This window comes from Papaver somniferum, chromosome 5, assembly GCF_003573695.1.
Source record: "Papaver somniferum cultivar HN1 chromosome 5, ASM357369v1, whole genome shotgun sequence".
Classification (NCBI taxonomy): Eukaryota; Viridiplantae; Streptophyta; class Magnoliopsida; order Ranunculales; family Papaveraceae; genus Papaver; species Papaver somniferum.
The window spans coordinates 57,503,840-57,530,699 of record NC_039362.1 but is presented as its reverse complement, the minus strand read 5'-3'; the positions used below and the strand labels follow the sequence as shown (position 1 = coordinate 57,530,699).

General features: G+C 35.6%; 3 protein-coding genes across 10 annotated transcripts; 2 read left to right on the top strand and 1 right to left on the bottom strand.

Annotated features, from left to right (window-relative positions):
* Nucleotides 1-2,993: 2,993 nt before the first annotated feature.
* Nucleotides 2,994-3,503, top strand: LOC113279086. The gene has a single exon (XM_026527797.1). The coding sequence runs from the start codon at nucleotides 2,994-2,996 to the stop codon at nucleotides 3,501-3,503; it is 510 nt and encodes a 169-aa protein (XP_026383582.1).
* A 563-nt stretch (nucleotides 3,504-4,066) lies between these two features.
* LOC113281635 lies at nucleotides 4,067-8,485 on the bottom strand. Of its 8 annotated transcripts, none has more exons than XR_003326290.1 (12): nucleotides 7,785-8,485; nucleotides 7,487-7,526; nucleotides 7,320-7,401; nucleotides 7,010-7,153; nucleotides 6,817-6,921; nucleotides 6,309-6,691; nucleotides 6,040-6,105; nucleotides 5,733-5,828; nucleotides 5,431-5,489; nucleotides 4,928-5,034; nucleotides 4,622-4,699; nucleotides 4,067-4,362 (listed from the first exon to the last, which is right to left on the bottom strand). XR_003326290.1 is itself a non-coding variant. In XM_026530421.1 (11 exons), the coding sequence occupies exons 3-8, from the start codon at nucleotides 7,338-7,340 to the stop codon at nucleotides 5,454-5,456; spliced, it is 378 nt and encodes a 125-aa protein (XP_026386206.1). In that variant the 5' UTR covers nucleotides 7,341-7,401; nucleotides 7,487-7,526; nucleotides 7,785-8,485; the 3' UTR covers nucleotides 4,067-4,362; nucleotides 4,622-4,699; nucleotides 4,928-5,034; nucleotides 5,431-5,453. The 8 variants fall into 8 exon arrangements, 2 of the variants coding, with proteins under 2 accessions (XP_026386206.1, XP_026386207.1); XR_003326293.1 differs by having other exon boundaries at nucleotides 6,817-6,882; XR_003326294.1 differs by having other exon boundaries at nucleotides 6,817-7,153; nucleotides 7,785-7,868; nucleotides 7,961-8,485.
* A 1,405-nt stretch (nucleotides 8,486-9,890) lies between these two features.
* On the top strand, nucleotides 9,891-15,217 carry LOC113281634 (ATP-dependent 6-phosphofructokinase 5, chloroplastic-like). Its single transcript, XM_026530420.1, has 14 exons — nucleotides 9,891-10,110; nucleotides 10,214-10,539; nucleotides 10,644-10,728; nucleotides 11,252-11,325; nucleotides 11,504-11,615; nucleotides 11,812-11,907; nucleotides 12,368-12,469; nucleotides 12,586-12,660; nucleotides 13,388-13,528; nucleotides 13,677-13,793; nucleotides 13,898-14,002; nucleotides 14,263-14,343; nucleotides 14,448-14,576; nucleotides 14,710-15,217. Exons 2-14 carry the CDS (start codon nucleotides 10,226-10,228, stop codon nucleotides 14,875-14,877), a joined length of 1,599 nt encoding a protein of 532 aa, XP_026386205.1. The 5' UTR covers nucleotides 9,891-10,110; nucleotides 10,214-10,225; the 3' UTR covers nucleotides 14,878-15,217.
* The last annotated feature ends 11,643 nt before the right edge of the window (nucleotides 15,218-26,860 follow it).

Here is a 26,860-nt window from a genome sequence, read left to right as displayed (position 1 = left end):
ATTAGAGGATTTGGAAAGAAAACTGCCAATAAAGAACTTAGTCTGCTATGTAGAAACATAAATCCTGACATTGTTTTTCTGTCGGAAACGAAAATGAACAAAGATTTTGCTGCTAGAAGATTAAGAAACATGGCTTTCCTTGCACTTTTAATGTCCCAAGTATTGGGAGGAGTAGTGGTCTTGTGCTTGCTTGGAAAAAAGAGATACACCTGAATATTGTTTCATCCATCTTGAGGGGCATCTATGTCACATCTACTGACATCATTCATTCTAAATTTTGTCACATACACTTCATATATGGTGAACCTAATAGTAGTCTAAGGCAGGCCTTTTGGGAAAATCAATGCCAGCTACCCCCAATACAACAAGATGACCCATTTTTCTTTGTAGGAGACTTTAATACTCTTTTAGGTACTGAGGATAAAAATAGTGGCCTAGAAGTTGATGATTTTGTTTTTGAATACCTTAGACATTTCTGCTCTGTGTTTAACTTGCATGATCCTGGTTTTTCTGGCCCTAGGTTTACTTGGTCCAATATTCAATAAGGTCCAGATCTTATTCTTGAAAGATTGGACAGATGTCTAATTAATCAATTTGCTGAAACCTTATTTCCTAAACTTTATATCAATAATCTACCTAGAGACTCCTCTGATCATTGTCCCATGCATATAGGCTTTAACTTTGAGGAAATTTATATGCCTAGACCTTTCCATTTCATGGCTATGTGGACTGAGGATCCTACTTGTAGAGACATTATGGCTAATTCTTGGTATGTCAATGTAGTAGGATCCCCTGCTTATAAACTCAAAGCTAAACTCCTGAGTACCAAGAAAGGTCTTAGAGATTGGAATATCCTCTTTTGGTAATATTCAAACCAATATATCTACCACTAGGGGAGAATTAGTTGATATACAAACTTCCAACCCTACTAATTCTAGCTCTATAGCTAGACTTAGAGCCAGATTAGAGTACCTATATAATCTAGAGGAACTCTATTGGAAAGACAAGTCTAGAGAGGTCTAGTTTATGGAAGGTGATAGAAATTCGCCCTATTTCCATATAGTTACTCTCTTTAGAAGAAACAGAAATGACATTAGTTGGATTAAGGATTCTTCTAATACTATTCCAACTGGTAGAAATAGTATTGGCAATTCCTTTATAGATTATTTCAAAACTCTTTACTCTTCTCATCCACAAAAATTCCAAGATGAGATTCTTCAAGACCTCCCTGTCAAGTTCTCTGAAACTGATAATGCCACCTAAATTCTCCTCTTTCCCCAGAGGAGATTAAGAATGTTGTTTTTCAAATGGGAGGGGAAAAATCTCTAACGCCTGATGGCTTTACTGGTCTCTTTTATCAAAAGCACTAGGACATTGTTGGGGAGGCTGTCATTGATATGACACAAACATGTTTCAGAATTGGTCACATAGCTAAAGTATTTAACCATACTAATATTGCTCTCATCCCCAAAGTGCCTCTGGCTGAGTTGGTTTCTCAGTATAGACCTATTGGCCTGTGTAATTTCATTTATAAAATTCTTTCTAAGACTTTAGCTAATAGACTGAAGCCTTTTATGAATAACATTATCTCCCAAAACCAAAGTGCCTTCATGCATAAGAGGAGTATTTCTGATAATATTCTTCTAGCTAATGAAGCCATATATGTTGTAAACCACAATGATAAAGCTGAAGGCATTGCTGCCATCAAGCCTGACATGTCCAAAGCTTATGATAAGCTGGAATGGTCTTTTCTTGAGAATGTTTTAAAAAAAAATGGGGCTGTCTGATCACTGGATAAAACTTATTAACCAGTGTTTCTCCTTTGTTTCTTACTCGGTCCTCCTCAATGGGAGTCCAACTGGTTTCTTTAAACCAGAAAGAGGACTAAGGCAGGTAGACCCTCTATCCCCTTATCTTTATATTATTTGCTCAGAGGCTCTATCTTCTTACATTGATACCCTCTCTTCTAAAGGTTTGGTTGAAGGCATAAAAGTGTGTAAAGATGCTCCTGCTATGACACATCTTTTGTTTGCTGGTGATTCCATCATTTTCTCTAAAGCTATTGTTAAAGACTTTCAGACTATCAAAGATTATCTTCAAAAAATACTGTTTGGCTTCTGGTCACGAAATAAACTTTGATAAACCTGGGATTATCTTTAGTAGGAAAATACCTGAATATAGAAAGGCTCAACTTGCTAATATCCTGGATATCCAAAATAGGGATTTAGGAGAAAAGTATCTTGGTACCCCTACTGTGTTTCAAGCTTCAAAATTCAAACCCACATGGGTATCCTCCAAGCTATTGATGACATAATATCCATTTGGCTTCATAAGCTTCTGTCCCAAGCTGCTAGAACTACTCCAGTCAAACATATTGGCCAAGATATTCCCTTATTTCAAATGGGAGCTTTCCTTATCCCCAAACACCTTTGTATACAAATGGATTCTCATCTCTGTAAATTTTGGTGGGGAGAAACTCTTGACCCAAAAGATAGAAAAATACATCTTTTGGGTTGGGATATCCTGTGCTCCCCATAATCTGAAGGTGGTATGGGGTTTAGGAAAGCTGAGCTAAATAACTTGGCCATGCTAGCCAGAAATGCTTGGAGAATTATTGAAAATCCTAATTGTATGTTAGCTACTGTTCTTAAAGATAATTACTTTCCTAGAACTGATTTCCTGAATGCCAAGTGCACTAGTAAGTGCTCTTGGTCTTGGAAGTGCATGCATGTTATTAAGGAGTTGATCAAACCCTTTATCTCTTGGATTGTAGGGGATGGTTAATTTATTGACCCCTGGTGTGACAAATGGATCCCAGATTTGGGCTCTGCTACACCTAACCCCCTAGTCCCTCCTGATCCCAATGTCAAAGTCTCTTACTTCATTAATAATCAGACCAGAACTTCAAATGTTAATATACTAAATACTCAGTTTGATAATGCCTCTGTTCACTATTAGCTTAAGCCAGAGGAGGGCTTGGGAACTTTCAAAGAATGGTAGATTCTCCTTTAAGTCTACTTACATGGGAATTAGAGTCCTTAGGCCCTCCCCATGCATCAATCTTTGGAAGCGCATTTGGAAATTCAGGGTTCCTACCTGCCAGAACTATTTTACATACAAGAATTCCCATGCATAGTGTTGATTGTTCTAGGTGTATTGATCCTTATGAGTCTGTTATGCATGCATTAGTTCTCTGCCCCTTTGCTAGTAGGGTTTGGTTTCTCAGCTCTCTTTGTGTCAACATTCAGGTCTTTCAAAACAAGTCTTTCATTGACTGGTTGAATTTTTGGCTTACAGACCCTGTGACTAAACTTCCTGATGAAGATCAATGTCTCTTTGTTGCTGTCCTATGGTCTACTTGGAGTAGTAGAAATAACCTTGTTTTCCAAAACCTTAAAGAAACCCACTTAGCAGTCTTAGCTAGAGCTAGAGCTATGCTTTTGACCAGGAAATCTTGTTTAATTGTTTCTCCTACTACTCCTGTTAGTCTGTGTGACAAATGAATGTCCCCTCTTTTGGTTGGATTAAGTGTAATACTGATGGAGCCTATGATGATATCACTGGAGCTAATTGTGCAGGATATGTGATGCGGGATTTTGCTAGAAAGGCTTCCTTTTGTGCCTCCATGGTTTTTGAAATAAAGTCTGCAGAAGAAGCTGAAGCCAGAGCTATATGGGCAGTTCTGAAGAAAGTTATGGAGGAAAAATTCACTCATATCATGATTGAGAGTGATGCTAAAAGTCTCATCGATGGTGATTCAAGAACGGATGCTATCATTAAGCACTAGTGGAAAATGGAAGTTAAACCACTGCCAAGACTATCTCTAAAAACGACTGTGTTCATCAGTTGGAATCTGGGAGTGGTTTTTCCCGAAACGACTGTGGCTGGCGAAGGTTGAATTCTTTAAAAAAAACGACTTACATTGACAGTATCCCGGTAGAGACTGATAGACACAGTACTTTTTATTTGATGATATTTAATAAAATAAAATCATTATTGGTTCAGCTGAATCCAAAGCTGAATCATTAATAATGACTCCAAATTGAATTTAATAAAATTAAATAGATAATAAATAAAACCAGTTTATAACGAATATATTTTTATTAATCCATAAAAGAAAGAGGATCAAAACTAAATTTGTATAGAAAAGTGTACACAGTTTACAATTTCACCTATCTAAAATACTTCGAGTTCCAAGTCCGGAAAACTTCTAATACTAAATTGGAAGACCTTAACCAATATTCATGTTACACGATTTACAACCATGAAGTTTCAACACTAAGTTGAAGGTAAGACTTCCCCATCTATATCTTCATCTTCTGACAAACCGGCTCAAATCAGGTCCATCACTCCAGCCCTAAGCTGCATACACAAAAAAAAAATCAAGACTACAACAATTAACAGTAAAAAATAGATAATAGATGAGGAATATATTAGAGACCAGCATTGCCTACAACTACACATACATGTATCCACTCAAATTATAATTTAAAGAAAACATATGAACTGCAACTACTTTGCATATGTACAACATTCCGTCCATAACTCATGAAGAAATTGAGATTTGATAGAAGTCTTAGGAGAAAATCCTAAAACTTCACCAATTGAGATCCTTACTCACCATACTTGCCAGTTGACACTCGTAGGGAGTTCCATAGTTGCATCCATTACCATTTATATGATCAAACTTTAATTCCACCTGCAAAAAATTCAAACAAAATGAATTCAAAACAATAACAACATAATACTTATACATAAACAATTCAATCTGTGAAGAAAATATGAGAACTTTCGAAAAATTGACAACTGTGTCTTATTCCTGCTCCATTTTAAAGTGTAGTGAAAATACATTGAACATTAAAAATTAAAAAAAAGGTATGAACCATATGCAATCAATGATTAAGCCAAACTTCTCTGGATAAGGTACCTGATTGAAATGTTGTTGCAGTTTCTCATTTGCAAAATTGACACAAGTGCTCAAAACTGTGAGATCGAACGTATGCAAGATAATACCATCAAATGAGCAGTTCTGTCCTATGAAACGATAATATAAGCAGGAAACTGTCAGTAAATCTTTTAAATGTACAAATTAAAGAAAGATTAACGATGGAGTAAGTATTTAATTGTAAGTAAGTATTTTGACAGTAAACGTATGCTTAGGTACTTGGGAAAAAAACTAAGTCCATCCCCAATAATGTTGAACAACATAGTTTAGTCTTCAATTAAAGAGGACAAGCTGGAAAAGAACTTACAGACACTAAAAGAGGAAATGGAGTTTACATTCGAACACTAAAACGAGTGATAAATGAATCTTCTTTGTAAAACCAAGCACAAGGACACTTTAAGCAATTCACGAAAGCTAAAATCTACTGAACAAAAAATTGAAGAATACCAGGGTACGCTCAAGTTAGGGTGAAGGATCAAGCTTACCTTGGGCATATAGCGAAGAGACTCTACCATTTCTGCAGATCTGGCACCACACCAGGTAACTAATAATCCAAATAAACCAGTAATGATGATTACCATTTCGGTTAGCTACAATTGAGAGTCTCAACATACATTGTAATTCAACATTTTTAAATAATTACTTGGAATAAAAACTATTGGTCGATGACTTGTCCCATATAGTCTTCTTATGTTTTGAAGTATAAGTCATGTTTGAACTTGTTCAGAAATTTTACAACAAACATATCTTGTTAAAATTGTGAACTTAAATAACGATGTTCACCTACCTCCATGTAGGGAATTCCCAAATCAATGGATTCCCTTCGTTTAGGAGTCTTTGCTTTCCAAAAACAGAGTGCAATGGATAGCATTCGGCTTCCAATCTGCAGAAGCAAAATAATTTCAGTATTAACAGTATCCTCTGCCACGACAACATGGATAATAATAAATATTCACTCAGGGTGACATTGCTCATTTACCAAACTAAACTAGAGGGTTGTGCCGCAATGCAACGTGTCACTACATCTTTCTACAGAAAATAACTTTTGACAAGATAAAGGACTAGCTGCGAACATTACAAGCTAAAGGTCATACCATCGCAGCGAAGGGAAAGACAGCTCCTCCTAAAACCTCTACCATCCGGTGAATAAATGACATGACCTGCATATTACCGAAATCAGTACCATGTAAAAGCTTCCTAAACAGAACAGGAAGCCTGGCTCAAACTCAGGGTTACAATCCGGACTACAAGTTCTTTTTTCATTTTGATCCAAAAATCATGCTACACGGATAATTCTTTCCCTTCAATTTTCTATTTTGAGTTTGATCCTATTATTTAAGCTCAGCTAAAGATAGTGTATTACCTTACTCTGTAGAGCATCAACCTTAGGAAACACCACAAGAATTTGAAGGAGAACATCCAAAGTCTGCCACAAACAAAAACCGGAGTAAAAATTCAGACATGTCACCAAACTAACGCAACAGCAACATGTTAGATACGAAAATAGTAGTACAAGGAAATGCAAGTCCACATTAGCTTAATCTTATGGTGACACATAAGACCTCACATCAGGAAATGTTCACGCAGACGTTGGTGCACAAAACAACTATATTTTAGGATCAATTTCCTAATAAAGTAAATACTGATAATTGGAAGAGAAGAATCAAAGTCTCCAATAATGGTGAGTTACAGAGGATCCCCCATTCCTTTAGGGCTTCAGCGAACGTCTTGCCACTGCTAGTCTCCCTAAAGAAACCAAATTTATCTTGGGTGAGAAACATTATATAAAGTAAAGAGAACAAACATGACGTGGAGTGGAGCTAACAAAAATAAACCGAGAGTATACAAGTTAGTGGACTCAACAAAAATACCTTGCTCAGTGCATTAATTGCCATGATTAATTGTTGTATATTGGCAATTTTAGCATAAGATTCTTCCTGATTTTGCACATTGGCATTTAAAAGCAGCTTACGGACCTGAATAGGAAAGAAAATTTTCCAACTAACAGAAATATCTTCCCCTTCCCATCTAATAACTTGCCTCAAGAAAGGATTCATCCCCTACCTGATTGCATAGAGGGATAAGCAATGACGACAGACACTTGGCTTGCTTCTCTTGTGGTACACGTACATCTTCCATCCCAATTAGTAAGCCATTTGCCTACACTCCAATGGGAGTAAGTCAGAAAACATGGGCAAAACCTATGGACTGACGAAAGAAAAAACTTATGAGAATATACCAAGCATACCTCAAATACTCTATCATGGACCTTGATGAAAACATACAACGAGACAAGTTTAAGAAGAATCCCTAATATTAGACGCCCAAAAATCAAGCTAGCAAGCTGAAATAGGATGGAAAAGGCTTTACTTACCCATGGAATGTTCAAAAGCATGAGCTTTTCGCCAATCTAAATGACCCGTTAATGCCAATGCATACTTTGCCAAATCGATGTCCTGTATCAACAAATTTTCAAAATTGTAACAAGAAAACGCATCGAAATCACACTTTATTTCTATTTGGATTAGCTTGGAGACTCACAGAGGTCGGCCATTCATACGATCTTTTTCTCTTCAACTTCCTACCAATCAGAAAACATATGAAAAATGGTGAATTTCTCAACCACGAAACAACAGGAAAGCGGTGAACTAAAAGATTGTTATAACTGATGCAACACTAAGAAAAACTAATGCAACTCAAAAACCCCATTTTTATCAAAACTGTAACAACATACAGTTCCAAAACAGGAACCCTAATCTAGTAACATAGTAACAAAACCCATATTTATCAAACATAAAAGACATCATATTTACTAAACCAGCTAAAGTAATGATCTTACAAAGAAAACCACAGATTAAACCCTAGCTTGATCCCACAAAATCACGTTGTTAACCTTCTCCTTTTGGTTTCCTTTGCTTCAATTCTGTCCAAATCACAAGACAAGACAACTTATTATAAAGTAAAAAACTTAAATTCAACATAAAAGAAGAACCCAATATAGATTTAATCATGAACTGATCTTCTTCTTTTGTTTACCACCACCAGATTTAGCTGGATTGGAAGATGTAGTGGAGCCTTCTACTCTTATGGTGCCTGAATAAAAATAGAATACACACAATCAATAAAACGAAACTAAGAAAACAAACAAATAAACTTAAAGTATCAACAAATGCACAAACTGATAAGAATCAGATAAGAGGAGTGAGATGAAATCCAAGCTTTTAGGTTTACTAACATAGAAATTTTTTTTCTGAAATTTCAATTCGAGATTGATAAGTTAATCGATTGAACTAAAAAAAATAATTAAAGATGATACTTATCTTTTGATTCAGTTAATTGTTGTTGATAATCTTTATCGCCTCTTTTTCATCGATTCAGAACAAACCTTCAAGAGATGATGTTGAAAAAGAGGAGGAAAAACCTAATACTAAAAGTTTTGATTCACAAGCAACTAGTTGTTATGATACAGAAAAAATCAGAGAGCGAGTTGAGAGAGAGAGTGAAGGAAGAGGCTGCAGACGAGATAAGGTTAGGTATATGTTTCTCATAGTTTCTTTCTGTAGAAAACTCTAACCCTTACAGTGGTTCTGAAGATCCGTTTTTTTACAAAAATACCCTTCTATAAAACCACTGTGACAGAAACAGGTTTCCCAATAAAACAACTGTGAGTCACGGCACTATGCCAAACTACAGCCCAGCAGCAGTAGTTTTACTTGGGCCCGGGAAGTGGTTAAAAACTCATTTTCCACTAGTGAAGGACATTCTCCTTTTTTCTTCTAGTTTAGTAGCTTGCATTTTTTTCCTTTCAACCTCGTTATTGTAATCCTATTGCACATGAGCTTGCTCAATGGGCAAAGCTGAACAATTCTTCTATGTACTGGTCTGTTCCTCCAGTTTGGCTTATTCCAGTTTGCCCCCTTGTGACACAATCTCAGCCCCCATCCGCTTCAGCTCCTTTGGCTAGGTTACCCATGAGGCTCGCTGGTAGGCTATCACGGCAACATGTTCTTAATGTAGTAGTACGTTGTCGGTAGCGAGATTACCAACGAACTCTGTGTAATAAGACTGTTCTTTTTAAAAAAATAAAAATATAAAAAAAAATGATACTCTAACTAAAATAAAATAAAAATATAATACTCTTTATCTAATATAATACTCTTTATTTAATTAATTCTGTTCAATTAATGTAGTAGTACGTTCTTGGAGCTTGTTAGGCTTCCAACTAGTTAATGTAATACTCTTTATCAAAATAAAATAAAAATATCAATTAATATAATTTTTATAATAGGATAACGATTATTGCATGAAACTAGTTGGAAGCGTAACAAGCTAAGTTCCAACGACATTCTACTACATCAATTGAACAGGTTGTTGTGCTAGCCTACCAGCGAGTCTCATGAGTAACCTAGTCAAAGGAGCCGAAACGGATGGGGGCTGAGATTGTGTCATAAGAGGTGCAAACTAGCTCAAACTTTCATATTAATCTCTGCAATATTACGCAATTGGAGGCTCGAACCTGGAACCTCTTGGAACGCATGAAATTTTGGAAAACGACGATGACTAGCTGAGCTAGGTGACCGTTCTTTAAAAAGAGAAACTAGCAGAAGGCTACACTAACGTTAGGAGCACGCGCCCGAAACAAACAGAAGACGAACGAATAGCATGAAAGTCAAAGGTCAAAAACGTAATACGTGTACATAAGGTTTCTTCTGTGCTGTAGTTCGATGATACCAAACATGACAGTATACTTCTACTGCTTCACCATCATCAGATGCAACTCTTCGTTATTTGTCGTTTCATGATATAACCAAGTTCAATTTCTAATATAGTAATATTCCATCACGTAAAATAACGAACCTTTATTAGTCCGCATCTCAGACTATATTCCCTGGTTATTTCCACATTACTTTCTGACTTTATCAAAAAATAAAAAACTCTTTGTAAAAGCCAAAAGTCATATATCGAAAAAGAAGTTGGTTTTTCCTTTCTCAGTTCAAGAAGTGGAACTGTAGAAGAAGACAGGTTTAAAGAGAGACAGACAGACAGCCGGCTCCAAAGAAGAATTTTAAAGCTTACCCAAATTACTGGAATTAGAAGACAACTTATTAGCTTATTCTCTCTTTGAAGATCTGATCTTGATCATCTTAATCTGTTGATTTCTCCAGGTAATATGACACTTTCAATTCTTATTCTTGGATTTTAGAACTAATTAGAGATCTCTAATAGAATTGAATCAGACTGATTTTTATTTCTATGTAATTTTTTTAGGCCATTGTGGTGATGGCCTTAGTTTCATCTACACCAAATGTTACTAGTTCGATAAATTCGGGGCAACATGGTTGGGATTTAAAGGGAAACACACCAGCTTCATTGTTCAGTTTGAATAATGTAAATATTTGGAAATCGCGGCGGAGTAATACAAGGCAAAGGTGTTTGGTTATTAGAGCTGTTTCTGAAAATCGTGATATTGATTTTACTGATCCGAATTGGATTAAACAGTATCAAGATGAGTTTGGGGAAAGGTTTAATTTGCCGCATCTTAGAGATGTTTTTGATATGAAGCCAATTCCAACTACTTTTTCTTTGAAAAATAGGTGATTGCTTGTTTTGTGCTTTTCATTTCGTTTTTATATTATGGTTATTTTGTGGTGAATTGCTTTTCTATGTTTAATGTTCTTACAATGTGCTGCTATAATAGAGGTCCAAAATTAGTGGATGGTGCCAGTATGCCTGAGGAAAGGAAAAACGGTTATGTAAATGAAGATGATAGGGCACTTTTAAAGGTATGTTTTGTTAATGTGAGCCATTTTTTTTATACTGTATAAGAAAAGGATGGCATATGTAGCTCAAAACTAAATCTACTTCAATCATGGGTTAAAGCTGCTAGATTGAGTCAGGCTTCCAAAATCATATGAAGTTGATTAGTTTTTGCCTGTTAGGATAAGTTGTGAGCTGCCATATTACAATCACAAGTTCTTTTTAAACTTAAAACATAGTTAGAGAAGAGGATTAACAAAATTAGATGTCTTCTGCCTTTGATTTCCCATATAGTTTCTTTGCTTGAGCTTTGTGATGACAAGAGTAGCAAAATAACTATACTATGTTACACATCTTAACTGGACCCAATTCTGAATTATGGCATGAAATTGTGTACTTTTCTATTACTGTATCATGGCTCTGATTAGTGGAGTAATACCTTTCTTTCATTGGATATCAAGTTTGCTTATGTCGTACTTATTTCTTTTGGAAGTACCATAGGGTATTTAGTATATGGTGTATGATGATATATTAAAATTAAATTACCAGGTTATCAAGTACTCGTCGCCAACCTCTGCTGGAGCTGAATGCATTGATCCTAATTGCAGCTGGATAGAACAATGGTAATTTAAGATTCTTCTCTATTGGCTTCCACTTGAAGTAATTAAAGTTCAGCATGTGTGCATCTTATAAATTTAGTCGAATCAATATCTGGTGTTGTGCAAATGCCTGTTCTGTTTCTTGGTTTGGGTTTGACTTTTCCGCTATCTGCCGAGCTTTTTATATTGATCTTCTACGTAGGGTGCATCGTGCCGGGCCACGTGATAAGATATACTTTCAACCTGACAGCGTAAAGGCTGGAATTGTCACTTGCGGAGGGTTGTGTCCTGGTCTCAATGATGTTATTAGACAGGTCAGCGAGCTTTTTATTCAGACTAGTAAATACAGGTCGTAAGTCAAGTGTAAATAATATATGTTTGATCAGATTGAACTTTTTCCTCTCTAATTTGTCTCCTCCTGACTCCTGAGTTCAGAGCATAAGATTTGTCTTACTTAACAACGGCAAATTGTTATCTCCACAAATTTCTTATGCCAGTCATCTTTCGCAGATAGTTGTTACCCTTGAAATCTACGGGGTTAAAAACATTGTTGGGATCCCATATGGCTACCGAGGATTTTTCAATAATGGTTTACAAGAAATGCCGGTTAGTAGAATTTCCTGCTTATTAACATACAATTATGGTTTTAAAAAACCGATATGAGGCTCGTTTTTTTTGCGCTTCAGATGAATAATGCCCTGAAGCGGGCGCCTCAAATTTATGTCTGCAGCAGGAGCATTTTTTGGGGCTTTAAAACCCAAAAATAAAAGTCTCAGACGTTTTGATTCTAAAACCTAAAATAAGAAAAAGCTAGTTAGTTAGTTCAATTGTTCACTTTATTATGTTGACAAATTCTTAGTTTCATATAGGTTTTTCTTTTTTATATGAAAGTTTCATACAGGAGTAGATTTTAAAGTTGTGTTCATTTATATATTTCGCGAGGCAACGCTTCGATAGCGCTTCAACAGGAGAGCGCTTCGCGTTTTTAAACATTGCATACAATAGATGAGATCATGTTTCTGATACTGTCATATGTGTAGCATTGACTGTAAATTGCAATTCACAGCTTTCCAGAGAAGTGGTTCAAAACATTAATCTTGCTGGTGGAAGTTTACTTGGTGTTTCTCGTGGGGGTGGTAGTACCAGTGACATTGTAGACAGCATACAGGTTAGGAACAGTTGCTTGACTTCCCTTGTAATTTTTGTCATTGATGTAATATTGCTCTCTCTGGATTGTATCATGTTTTGCTAGTAGTTTCTCGGTAGTTAACTAAGTGATTTCAGGCCAGGAGAATTGATATGATTTTCATACTCGGCGGGAACGGTACTCATGCTGGAGCGAATGCTATACACAAAGAGGTATTTGATCTACTACTCAGATGCAAACTAAAACACAGTTTATCAACTTGAGTATTATTTGACAAAGAAATTTACAGGACTGGGAAAGATTTATCTAGAAAGACCTAAAGAGTTTAGTTTCATCTAAACCCCTGATCTATAATCTCGTATCGGTGTAAGACAGAATCTTTCACCTGACAAATCTTACTACAAAAACACTGCTTGCATGTCAAAAACGGCCGAAAGCTGATGCAAAGACAATCATTACGCTCTGCTCCTATTACTATATGATTACAACAACCCTACACCCGTAAGACTCGCTACAGTTAACTCATTAGCGCTAACTGGTCAATTTGCATAATAGGGATTGCTGTTCACATCAAATTTTGACTCTCGTTTCCTAGTTATTTGGCTTTAGCTGTTGGTAATGAACTTAAAGTTTGCTAACATGCACCATCTCTCACTGTCGCTTTTTCCCTATGTTCTTTGGTAATGAATTGATAACTGTGTACAGATAATTAGCTTTGTTTGACTTTTATTCAGATCTGTTCTTACTCTTAGAGGTTCACATTTCACAAATTTGATGGCCTACTTTTAATCGTCAATACAAATTTACAAACTTAAGATTATATTTTCACTTGTTTTGCTCTTCTTTCCATCCATTCTGATAACCTGTTCTTGTTGAAATCATTTACTTGTTATTATCATGGCGTCCTTAAATGACTTGTGATACTTTCTTTATACACAGTGCCGCAAGAGAAAACTCAAGGTCTCAGTTGTTTGTGTTCCAAAAACAATTGATAATGATATACTTCTGATGGATAAAACCTTTGGATTTGATACTGCTGTAGAAGAGGCTCAGCGAGCAATCAACTCTGCATATATTGAGGTAAGCCCGTGTTTTTTCGTTATCATAATACACTGAGAGTTCTGGATAGACACTACAAACGAGAAACCGAGATTGGCTTTCACACTTTGATGTTGGAATGTACATCTAAGTTCTACCATGCTAACTTGGTTTTTTGAAACTCACTTAGGCTCGTAGCGCATATCATGGTGTCGGCTTGGTAAAATTAATGGGAAGAAGCAGTGGTTTCATAGCTATGCATGCATCGCTGTCTAGTGGCCAGATCGATATCTGTTTGATACCTGAGGTGCATACTTCGATAATGTCCAATTACTCTTCTCTATTGTACACTATTTCAGCATTTTGTTTCTCTTACTATTATCAGTGAACACCTTCACAATCGAATTGCAGGTACCCTTTAGTTTGGAAGGACCTTATGGTGTATTACGTCATTTGGAACATCTAATACAGACAAAAGGTTCAGCTGTCGTTTGTGTAGCTGAAGGAGCTGGGCAAGTAAGTGTTACCTGTATTTTTCTTCTTGCAGATTAGGTTTGGCAAATTCTTTAAATATTCAACGAAAAAATATATATCATTAGTTAATAAGGAAAATGACCAATCTACTCCCTTTAATTGTATACTTGTTGAACTTACAAACTTACCTAAATATCTATTTTCACAAGAAAATCTGTGTGGTTAATGTTCTGGTGATTAGTTGCTTCTTGACATAGCAATTTTAACAGTACTTATGACATTTCATAATTGGTGAAACTCAGGATTTGTTGCAAAAGTCAGGTGCAACAGATGCATCAGGGTATGTGGTTTTAGGAGATATTGGAGTTCATATCCAACAACAGGTTAAATATCCTCATAGCATTTGTGAAACTTCAGATTTTTCTTTGCTTGCCAGAAGCTGGTGTTTATCATTTGTTTGTAACAGTAAGCTTCCTGTTGTCAACAGATTAAAAAACACTTCAAGGGAGTAGATGTTCCAGTAGATGTCAAATACATTGATCCGACATATATGATCCGAGCGTGTCGAGCAAATGCCTCTGATGCTATTCTTTGCACTGTTCTTGGCCAGAATGCAGTATAGATTCACCTTACTCCTGGTTTTTTATTTTGTGATGCTGTTAGGAATCTCCAAGTCCTAAAACTCTGCAACAAATATTCCTACTTAGATATTAATACTCATGCTTCCCAAAACTGTTGTAACTTTGTAGGTCCATGGTGCGTTTGCGGGTTACAGTGGTATTACAGTTGGAATATGCAACACCCACTATGTTAACCTTCCAATTCCAGAAGTAATCACATCTCCAAGATTTGTAGATCCAAACAGCCGGATGTGGCATCGTTGTCTAACCTCCACCGGCCAGCCTGACTTTCTATAATTTATATAAAAGCAGAAGCATAATATTCCTTGTCTCAACTTTCAGTTGATGTAAAGAATTGCAGGACCGGGACTGTGCAAAAGCTTCCAAACCGCCATTCCTAGACCCTCAGTTGGAATTTCCTTTCGCTTTTACTAATAATTAGGTCTGTATGTTAATTTGTCCGTTCTGCAAACAACCCCTGTATTGGGCCATTATGGGAAAAGATTAAGGAATCAATTTTTACCTGTAAGGATGATATCTTCAGTTTCATTTCTGAGCATCCTGAAAATAAGTTCAATACCATTTTGTCTTTCAATCTTGCTACTGCAGTTGAATTTGCATGCTCTTCTTACACCAACTTTCAGATTCTATTATGTTTAAAGTCTTTGCCGGAAACCAACTCTTTCCTACTGGAGATTGAGTGAGGGCTTGATTTGAATTTATGTCAGAATTGGGATTCAGCTCGTTATTCTAACAAAGAAAGATTTGCCAAGTCATAGTGATTGTTTCAGATTGTCTTGCAAGGCTCTTAAGCCCTTTTCCAAAGCCGTGGGTTTCAACAACTAAAGGATCAATGCAGCTTCTACCAGTAGCACCACACCCCATGAATTTCTAGCGAAGGACTAACGCAGACTTAGAGTGTGAGAAGTGCGGTATAAGGAGTCAAGACCCGACGAGAATTGTCTGGAGTAGCAGGAGAAGTGCTGTATAAGGAGTGTGAGATTGCTTTATTTGAATGCAGAATCACTGCGAGCCAGCCTCAAACCATATACAGATTACAGACATTATATAAATATTCAAACACTTTTTTTTTCGAAGCAAAATTCAAACATATGGGTGTGAAACAAAGAAAGAATTTCACAGGGGAAATATAGTGGATGATCATCGCCCTAGTTACCACTACTAGCAAACATTGTATATATAATTTGAGACCGAAATGCTGGCCTCACATTGAAAGTTAGGCCAAAAGCTCGAATTCTAGAGATCCTGGCCCCCGACCAATAAGAATCAGGGGTTTCAAATAATTCTTAATACTTTTTAACACTCACTAGTATGTAACCCGTGCTACGCACCGGACCTGTGGGATCATCTAATTTAGAGTGGCAGGGCTTCGCCCCGCGCTCGTGGTCAAATGCATTAGATTATTTTTGAAACAGTTTTTTATTAGTTTGATCTTTTAAAGGGATATGAAACTCCGATATCCTATAGGTATCTAATGATTTAAATTTGGTATTATAAATCTAAATTCATGTATCAATTTTATAGGCAGATATTAAAATAATAAAAAAAAATTGACTCCCCAGATTTTGGATTTAAAACAATTACTAAATTTTCTTATGAATATTTGCAATTAAACATAATTACACTTTTTTTTATTAACAAATTGTCATGTCCAGCGATTTTATCTGTAGAAGTTTTGGAAGATATATATATATCACATGCAAATTTGTGAAATGCAATTTTTAAAACAAAACCAAAAGAAACGTGAGACGCTAGAAGTGTGCATATGCAGGGTTACTACATAGATACCTTTATTTATGTCTAGATTTAGAAGTCGATTAATATGACAGTACTATGTTGAGTACAGTTTTGCGTATGACCTTGTCAGTATTACATGTTTGTTGGTGGTGTTTGAACTGCTTGTTAGTAGTTCCATGATACAACTTAATAAGTCTTATCTAAGATGGACACTGGTCCCAAAAAGGAACGCCATGATAGCACTGTTAATTATAAGATTCAAATCCATTAAATAGTATACTGTCGGAGAATATTAATATGTTTCAAAAGCGGTGTGCTTAAAAATAAATGCTCATGCCATCTATAATCTCTATTAATAAGTAAACACTTCATAGCCTTCTTCATTTATCTCAACCAACGGTGGCATGTCAGGATCATTCTCCATAATCTCGTCCATATCATCATCATGTTCATCCAGTTCGATCAACGTTGGCATGTCATCGTCTCTTTATATTGTGTCATATTTTCATTTTTTTACCAGGTCGTTCTTAATAGTTTTCTGGAGTTGTTCTTTGTCAGGAGTTGTACTTACTCGTTCGTTTTTCTTTAATAGATATGCTTTCTCCAAAGCATTATTACAATAAAATATGCCATGCGCTTTTAGAGTGAGATATTTTTCGAGTTTGAATTTAATGACCATTGATTTCCCTAATTGCAGTAAATATTTCTTCTACGCAGTCTGCCCCGTTTTTCAGCAAAAAAATATTATTGCTTAAAAGACTGCATTGTGCTTATCATAAACACTATAGTTACTTTACATCATTGAAGACAATTTTAAATATACATTTAATTAAATACTTTTATTCTTATCTTGAATGGCGTAGATGCACCTATTAATGTATTCGGCTCCATTTGGTCGTTAAATTTGTAGCAGCGGATTATGATGTGTTTACCAATTTCTGGATTTCACGTGAGATTTGTTTTCCTGAAATACACCAAGGTTAAGGATCATAAGATTTTCTTATTAAGCAATCTGTGTGCTTTCATCATCTACGTTGAATGCATATATTAGTTGTTTTCTCGATTCGTGTTATAATTGTTCTCGATCATATATATCATGTATGCATCAGATAGGTTCTAGCATTTGCTTCACGTCAGGACGTCAACACTTGTCTTTTTAAGAACCCTACGCGATATAAGTTCTACTGTAGTTAGATTTGGAAGTCACACAAACTCAATTGTTGTTACAACATGTTTGAATACCAGAAGTCAGATGTAATAAAAATTTATTTCGCTTAAAAGTTTTCTTTTCTTTTCTTTTTTTGCTTCTAGAAGACATTTTGAAAAAAAATATCAGCAAACTGACTTCTAGAAATCGAAAAGTTATTTGTCAGTGTACATCCAAACGCCCAATCATAACGCGTTTGGATACAAAAGCAGAACCCTCCATAACAGAAATCAGAAGCAAAATATTTTTGCTTCACAAAAAGTTACAGACTTTTTCGCTTCTAGAAGTCGATATGAATTCTATCCCTTCTTTTGTTCCTTTTTTCTTATATACGTACTTGTAATAATAAACTTGACTGTGCGTGCGATTCAAATTTTTAGTTGGGTTGTTGGGCTTGGGGAGTTTGCACATCCGGTTGTTTACTAAATTGTTGAAATTTTTGGACCAACCTTCTTCCAGGGGACCAGTTTGCATTCTTGTTTGAAATTGGTACATTGGTTGCTGAGAAAAAAATTAAGCTATGTTAGGTCCCTGATTTAATTGATTTATCAGTAATCTATTCACTTATGTAATTTCTTATTCTTTTATATGCACACAATCACATTAATAACATTCCAGACAATCAACCCATAGAGACGATAAAACTTTCACACGACGGAAAAAAAAACAATCACTGGTCTCAATCTTTCTTTTCACAATACAGACCGATCAAAATGGATTTAGGTTTTAATTAACTAAAACTATCATATCGTATATTCAAGGTCGACCCATGAATTGAACCATTAAAACCAACAGAATTGAGTGCTTTTACATGTCATTGGCAATGTTTTCGGCATCCCTTGACAACCCTGATAATCCTCTTCTTGATAACCCATCATTTTATTAATTTCAAGTAGCGGTAGGGTTCATCATAAATACAAAACTTATAATCGAATAGAAATAATCACAAGCAATTTTATTTGGAAATATTATGGAGTATATATGATGCTTTCTCTTTTCATTATCGAACAAAATGTTATCCTATTTTATCCTTGATTTACTGGGGACTACCATAATCCTTACCATTTATCATTTTGACAATTCTGATTTTTTACAGGAACATTACCCAGTGATGCTTGTACTCTCTCATCGCCAAAAGATAAATCAACAATTGTTCTTTACATATTCTTATTGTATGCATGAAGATCAAACAGACCATGTCTGCACATAGCTAAGAGTATAATTTTTGATTCTCTAGTTTCTTTACAATGGAGAGCTTCCCTTACTGTTGAAGTTATCGTATAAGTTATTTCTGTGTGTCAGTAGAAAGTCTTCAATTCTGTAAAATTGTATTGGATCTGTAGCAACCACAATAGAATATTTAATGCTTAAAATTATGATAAACCTTAAACTCATTAGTGAAATTCTAATAAGGAAAAGAAATAATACAATTTAAACTCATTAGTGAAATTCTAATAAGGAAAAGAAATTGCAAACCTTTTTTTCATCCTGCCTTCAAATTTAGCAAAACGAAATTCATAAAAAAAAATAAAAAACGATGATCTTGGTGATACTAATTGATCAAAGCAGAAAACTATAATTATCGGTGTACCACTGAAACCGCTAAAAAATGTGCAATGACCTCTTTCCTGCAAGTTTATGATATAGTTTGAAGTTGATTTTTGTACACAAAAACTTGAAGTTACAACATTAGTTGATTGACTTAAATTCCTCCCATTTCACATTGAAGAAGAAATATTGAGTTCATTGTAATTGAAGAACACATTTTCATGTTCCTAAAACTAAGAATACATTTTTTTCTTAATACATCTAACAAACTCGATCATAATAGTCCTTACCACTGTATAATTTTTTCAATGGACATTCAGTAACATGCATTCTGTTGCTCAGCTCATCATTTTAGTGGAAGAGAGACAATTGTAATTTTTCCTATACTGAACTACCATTAAATAATACCAAAGAACCGCCATTCTTGTATCATTATAAATATAATTAATACTGAAAGTAAAATTGTTGTTTTTATCACTGCTGGCACTATGTATGGTATGGGAAAAGCAATTGTCAAACACATACTTAACAACAAAGAAATAGACTAAAGAAATGGTGAAGTTATGTTAGCTTTGATCATGGTATTCATTTCCGCAGTACATGGCTATTGTGTGAAGACTGCACTGACCACATCTCTCACTCCACGTCGAGAGTTGCGTTAACCTCCTCTTCCATTGATCGGTCAACGAAACTTTCGCTTATGATTGGTTGAAAAGCAAGTTAATCCCCTTACATTTTTTTACCGTTAATTTTAAATCTAATTTATTCGATACAATGTCCCAAATTTAATCGGGATTCTTACACCATGTTTACACGAATTTAATAAATAAATAGAAAACGAGAAGTATTGTGTGAAGACTGCACTGACCATTTGATAATACCAAAGAACCGCCATTCTTGTATCATTATAAATGCAATTAATACTGAAAGTAAAATTGTTGTTTTTATTACTGCTGGCACTACGTATGGTAATGGAAAATCCATTTTCAAACACGTACTTAACAACAAAGAAAAAGACTAAAGAAAGGGTGAAGTTATGTTAGCTTTGATCATGGTATTCATTTCCGTAGTACATGGCTATTGTGTGAAGACTGCACTGACCATTTGATGATTTTTCCATAGCGTAGTACATGACTGCATTAATCATTGGCTGATCTCATCCACTAACTATGAAAGTGATCGGTGCGTTTTTTGTGATTAAAATTGGATAAATTATGTTCTCTCCTTCACAAAATTTCCACTAACTGGATTTGGTTCTTCTAATACGCACAACCATAGTAAAAAGAGTTCTTGAAGTTTCATTGGTACGCACTTACTTGCATCAGTTATGATGCTTCAAAATACAAAGTTGAATTAAAAAAAAAAAAGTTATGCCCCATGATAATCAAATCCTTGGTTACCATAATAAGCATTTACAAAAAAATCTTGATCAAACTATACCCATTGTACCGATACACAGACTGCCATTGTCTTTGCCCTATATCATCCTCGAAAGAAATTTGGTAGGAGAGGTCCTGGAACTGGACCATCCCAAATGAACATAAAAGCAAACCTTTGGGAGAACTTCAAAATTAATTAATATAAAAGTTAAAGCACTCTTAGGTCACACTAAAGATACTAAAGATGCCTTAGAAATCCCAAGCAATTGATCTCTTTTCTATCATCGTCCCTTTGAAATTATTTATCATATACAACTTTTGTTGTCATAAAGATTCGTTTATCCTTATTTTTCACCGTTTCTAGTTTGGGAAATTTATTGACGCAAATACGTAAAAGAGATAATGGTAAAAGTATTCCTCCATATTAGAGACACAAAGGATTGGTTGCGTCCTGTACCATTCCTAGCCATGGGGCACGTTTAGGCTTTGGAACCTTCTTAAACGTTTCACAACCACCTTAAACAGATTCGGATACTACACCTTGTCGTTTCACACAATTCTCCCCAGTTACTAATCACTGCCTCATAGAATGCAAGCATCTTGCTGAAGTTGTCATCAGACACAAAATGATAACCTAGCAGTGTTGTAGAACATAAAGTCATCAACCAAATTCAACCACCTCAATCTCATTCACATTATTAGTTTATCTTAAACGAAGAATAGAAAGAAAAACATGAAAATATCATATCAACATAGCTGAAATTGCAATTTATGTATTTCAAATATACCATATCAACATATTTGACAAACAATGAGTCGTACAAACATGGATTTCAGAATCTAAATGAAACTTATAATTCTAAAAACTGATGAAATGCGACATAGATTACATACAATGTAACTGAGTCATATAAGCAAAAAAATAAAATAATAAATAGAAATTTAAGCAATCATGGCGCGAGATAGTACAACTTCTTGGCAACATTAAAAAATCAAGATAGACTTTGGAACAATTGCAAACTCTAATGTTTGTTATGCTTAATATATTTAGTTTGATCTGTATCTGTCTTAATTCTGTCCTTCATTCGAGTAGTTTTTTCTTCGCCGAATCGCCCGAGGCTTATGTTGTTTTTAATCCAATTGTAGATGTTATGGCACTAATACCTATGCTCTTTCTTCTCTTAGCCCCTTGTTTGGAAAGCTGCTGTAAGTTTTCGATGATATTTTTTTTGTAGATGTTATTCCAGTAATACCAGTGCTCTTTCTTCTCTTAATAACGTAATTAGAAGTTTTTTTTTGTAGATGTTATTGGAAAGCTAAAGTATGTCTCGAACATTGTAACGAAATCTGTTGGAGAAGAATAAGGTGAAGATTGATACGGACATATACAGTTTCCATACAAGTGTTTACCGTTAACAAAACTTTCTCTCTTTTACAGATCATATCTTCTCTATATCAGGAAGGTTATCATCTATATGTAATAGATACACATATAAGGTTACCATCCCCATTGTACTGTTACAGATTCTTAATAAGAAAGAATCATCTCTTCTCTCTTGTGGATGTAGGCTTAAAGAGCCGAACCACGTTAATCCTTTGTGTCATTCAATCTTCACTTGTGCCAACTGAATCTTCATGGTATCATCGACCAAGAATCGGTCCCGTGATATTTATTTTTTATTTTTCCCTTCACTTTGTTGAGAGTACATTTTTTTATAAGGTCTAAATGTCTGCAACGGAAGGCAATATCTCTTGGAAATCATCTCATGTGTTACTCAATAGTAAAATCTATGTTCTTTGGTCCCAAATAGTAGCCTTGGCTATTGGTGGAAAGAAGAAAGTGAGTTTTATCAATGGAAACTCCATTTGTTCCCGTCCAAAGAAGAATCCAAATATGAGGAGTGGGTATCAACAGATCAGACCATTTGATCTTGTTTTTTTAATTCCATCGAAGCTTCAATTTCAGAAGTTTTTACATTTTCTGATTCAGCGAGACGAAACTCATAAAAAATTTGTGAGTGCTGAGACGAAAGATATTAAAGAGATGACTAATACAAGTGCTTTTCTTGTTGCAAAACAGGAAAAACGTACATCTTTTGCGACAGAAAAAGGTATGCAAATTTATTATAATAAGCACAAGAAAGAGAACTATCATTGTGATTATTGCAGGAGAACTGGACATACCAGGGATCGTTGCTGGTTATTACATCCTCATCTCAAGATTAGTTACGACAAGCATAAGAAAGATTACGTTGCCGTAGCCGACAATTTGATTTCGATAAACAACTTGGCTAAACTTTTCCTACAACAATTGAGTAAGTCCGTTCCATCTAAATCTGTTTCCTCTCCATTTATTGATGCTTTAGGTAGGTTACAAGCATACGTTATTGCATCTTCTAAAATTGATCCATGGATAGTTGATTCAGGAGCCACTGACCATATGGCTAATAACTCTACTGTTGTGCATGACTTTACACCGAAAGTAGGTAAGCATGATGTAGCTATAGCTAATGGATCGACTGTTCCTGTACAAGGGAGTGGAAATATTAATTTTTTCCCCAAAACCTCGTCTTCTGACGTTCTAGTGGTTCCATCTTTTCGTGTTCAACTCCTATCAGTTGGAAAAATAACGAATGCTTTGAATTGTGATGTTATTTTCTCTCCCACTTCAGTCACATTTCAGGATCGAAAGACGAAAACGATTATTGGTGAGGGAGTTTATTCTAATGGGATTTACCTATATCAACCTCCTAATAAAGCATGTCATGCTACTAATTTGATTGAAAATCATACTCTCCATAAACGTCTTGGCCATCCATCAAGTCGTATCTTAAAACATCTTTTTCATGTTTTGTCATTTGAGTCTAGTGTTTGCGATGTTTGTCAATTTTCCAAGCAAACTCGTTTACCATTTCATAATTCATTGTCGGTATCGGCTAAACCTTTCGAGCTAATTCATTCAGACTTGTGGTCATCACCTATTGAATCTTATGATGGTTTTAAATATTTCGTTATATTTGTTGATGATTACTCTCGTAGTACTTGGTTATATTTGTTGAAATCTAAAACTGAGGTTTTCTCTATTTTCCAAGTTTTTCATCGTATGTTAACTAACCAGTTTGATGCCAAGATTAAAATTTTTAGAACAAATAATGGAACTGAATTTTGCAAAGGATACCTACCCGGATATCTTCGTGAAAATGGCATTGTGCACCAAATAAGATGTGTGGGAACGCCACAACAAAATGGCGTGGCTGAAAGAAAAAATAGGCATATTTTGGAAACAACACGGGCGTTAATGCTTCAGAAGAACGTTCCAAAAAAAGTACTAGTCTCATGGGGTGTTGGCTGCAACATATTTAATTAATCGCCTTCCTACTCGAGTACTTCAATTTAAATCTCCATTAGAAGTTTTAAAAGACCGGAAGATTGATTTGTCTCGTTTACGAGTGTTCGGATGCGTCTGCTATGTTCATGTACAAGCACCTCGGCGGGATAAATTTGATCCGCGATCAGTTCGATGTGTATTCTTTGGGTAATCTTCCACACAAAAAGGATATAAATGCTACGATGTTGCGGCACGTAAAATTCTTATCTCCAGAGACGTACGTTTCGATGAATGTGTACTATATTTTCAACTGAAAACAGACCAAAAAGACAGGCCTGGGGGGGGGGAGTATTTGTGTTATTTGGCTCCTCTTGCACCCATGATAAATAGAGAAATAATAGCAAGAGATCCGTCTATTGTGCCAACATGTTCAGAACCGGTTATCTCCACTTTGAATGAAGAGACGACAATACTTATTTCTGATCATCCTACTGAAATTAGCGTTGAGGTTGACCCTGTTACTACTCCAGGTGTATCTCCTTATACACGTGGAGATGTTAATGCTTCTCAAATTAATGTACCAGCACAAACAATACCAACTGCAACTATTCAAGCTGCTGCACCAACTATTTCTCCAGCTGCTGCACAACTACAAAAAATATCAATTATTACTTCTGAAGCTGCTGCACCAACTACTATTTCTCAATCTACTGCACCAATACAAAGAAGATCAACTAGACAAACAAAATTCCAAAGAAACTAAAAGATTTCTTAACTTATCATGCAACCACATATCCTATACAAGAGCATTTATCATTTAATAATATTTCACAAACTTATTCTTCTTTTCTTACTGCCTTATCCAGGGAGGACGAGCCAAAGAATTTCAAAGAAGCAAACGCACTTCCAGTTTGGAGGAACTCCATGGGGGAAGAGTTACAAGCTCACGACGAGAATGGAACTTGGGATATTGTTCGCCTACCACGAGGAAAAAAGGTTGTTGGTTGCCGATGGGTATACAAAATAAAGTACAGGAGTGACGGAACTATTGGACGACGCAAGTCAAGGCTCGTTGCAAGAGGATTCACAGAAACATATGGAGAAGACTATAAAGAAACATTTGCTCTAGTAGCGAAAATGAATACTTTTAGAGTTTTAATGTCACTTGCCGCAAATCAAGGGTGGAAATTATTTTAGATGGATGTAAAGAATGCATTTTTACATGGAGATCTAAAAGAAGAAGTATATATGAGTGTGCCACCGGGCCATCCTGCTGAAAGAAAACTAGGTGCAGTATGTAGACTTAAGAAGGCGATATACGGAATAAAGCAATCACCACGGGCATGGTACGCAAAGCTTAGCTCAGTTCTTATGATGAATGGTCTCAAACAAAGTAACGCAGATCCAACATTATTTGTCAAACGAAGCGCGTCAGGTATTATTGTGGTTTTGGTATATGTGGATGATATAGTGATAACAGGTGATGATCATTCAGAGATTACAAGACTTAAAACTCTCTTGCACACCAAATTTGCTATAAAGGATCTAGGTATCCTAAAGTATTTTCTTGGTTTAGAAATTTCCTACTCTAAGAAAGGTATTTTTATGAATCAAAGAAAATATATATTGGATTTACTAAAGGAAACAGGAAACTTGGGGATAAAACCATCGTAGACGCCTATCGATTGTCGAGCAAAGATTGATGAAGATGGTGATTTGTTTCCAGATCGTGGTCAGTTTCAAAGGTTAGTGGGCAAGCTTATATATCTCACCATTACAAGACCAGACATCTCTTATGCCGTGAGTCTTGTAAGTAGATTTATGCATTCTTCTACGGTTCATCACATGAATGTTGTCCATAGAATTCTGCAATACCTTAAGGGCTCACCAGGAAGAGGTTTGTGGATGCATAAAAATGAACATAGCTCTATTACTGGTCATTGTTCTATTTCCATTTCAGCCTACACAGACGCAGATTGGGATGGATGCCCTGTTGATCGAAGGTCGACAACGGGCTATTGTACTTTTGTTGGTGGAAATTTGGTAACATGGAGGAGCAAGAAACAAAATGTAGTTGCCCGATCTAGTGCCGAAGAAGAATATCGAGCCATGGCACTAACAACTTGTGAAATAATTTGGCTCCGAGCCTTATTGCGAGATTTGGGTTTTGCATCGTCTCAACCAACCAAGATGTTTTGCGACAACCAAGCTGCTATGCATATTGCCTCAAATCCTGTCTTCCATGAGAGAACAAAACATATTGAAGTTGATTGCCACTTCGTTCGGGAAAACTTGAAAGCCAATGTTATCAGTACGCCTTTCGTTCCTAGTGCTTTGCAGTTGGCTGACATATTTACAAAAGGACTATCCGCTGCTAAAATGAAAGAGATATTGGGCAAGTTGGGCTCAATAGACATCTACGCACCAACTTGAGGGGGAGTGTTGGAGAAGAATAAGGTGAAGATTGATACGGACATATACTGTTTCCATACAAGTGTTTACCGTTAACAAAACTTTCTCTCTTTTACAGATCATATCTTCTCTATATCAGGAAGGTTATCATCTACATGTAATAGATACACATATAAGGTTACCATCCCCATTGTACTGTTACAGATTCTTAATAAGAAAGAATCATCTCTTCTCTCTTGTGGATGTAGGCTTAAAGAGCCGAACCACGTTAATCCTTTGTGTCATTCAATCTTCACTTGTGCCAACTGAATCTTCAATCTGTTGGCGATGGTAATGTTTTGATACGGGAAATTTATATCGAGAATGAGAGGTGTAGTACATTTATAATTTCCACGGTTTAATTTTTTCATTAGGCATTTGTAGGTTATTAAAATGGTAGATAACATTTTTGGTTCCAGGAAAACTTCCATGAAAGTAACAATGTGGGCTGACTTAGTGATCGTAAATAGTGATGATATCATAGACGACTCCATGAACATTGTCCAGATGCATTAAAACAAATTTAAAACTTTTTTGATTAGTCTGATTATATTTAATGGATAAGAAAAAATGATTTCATCTGTTCTATTTGCTTGAAAAAAAAGGGCA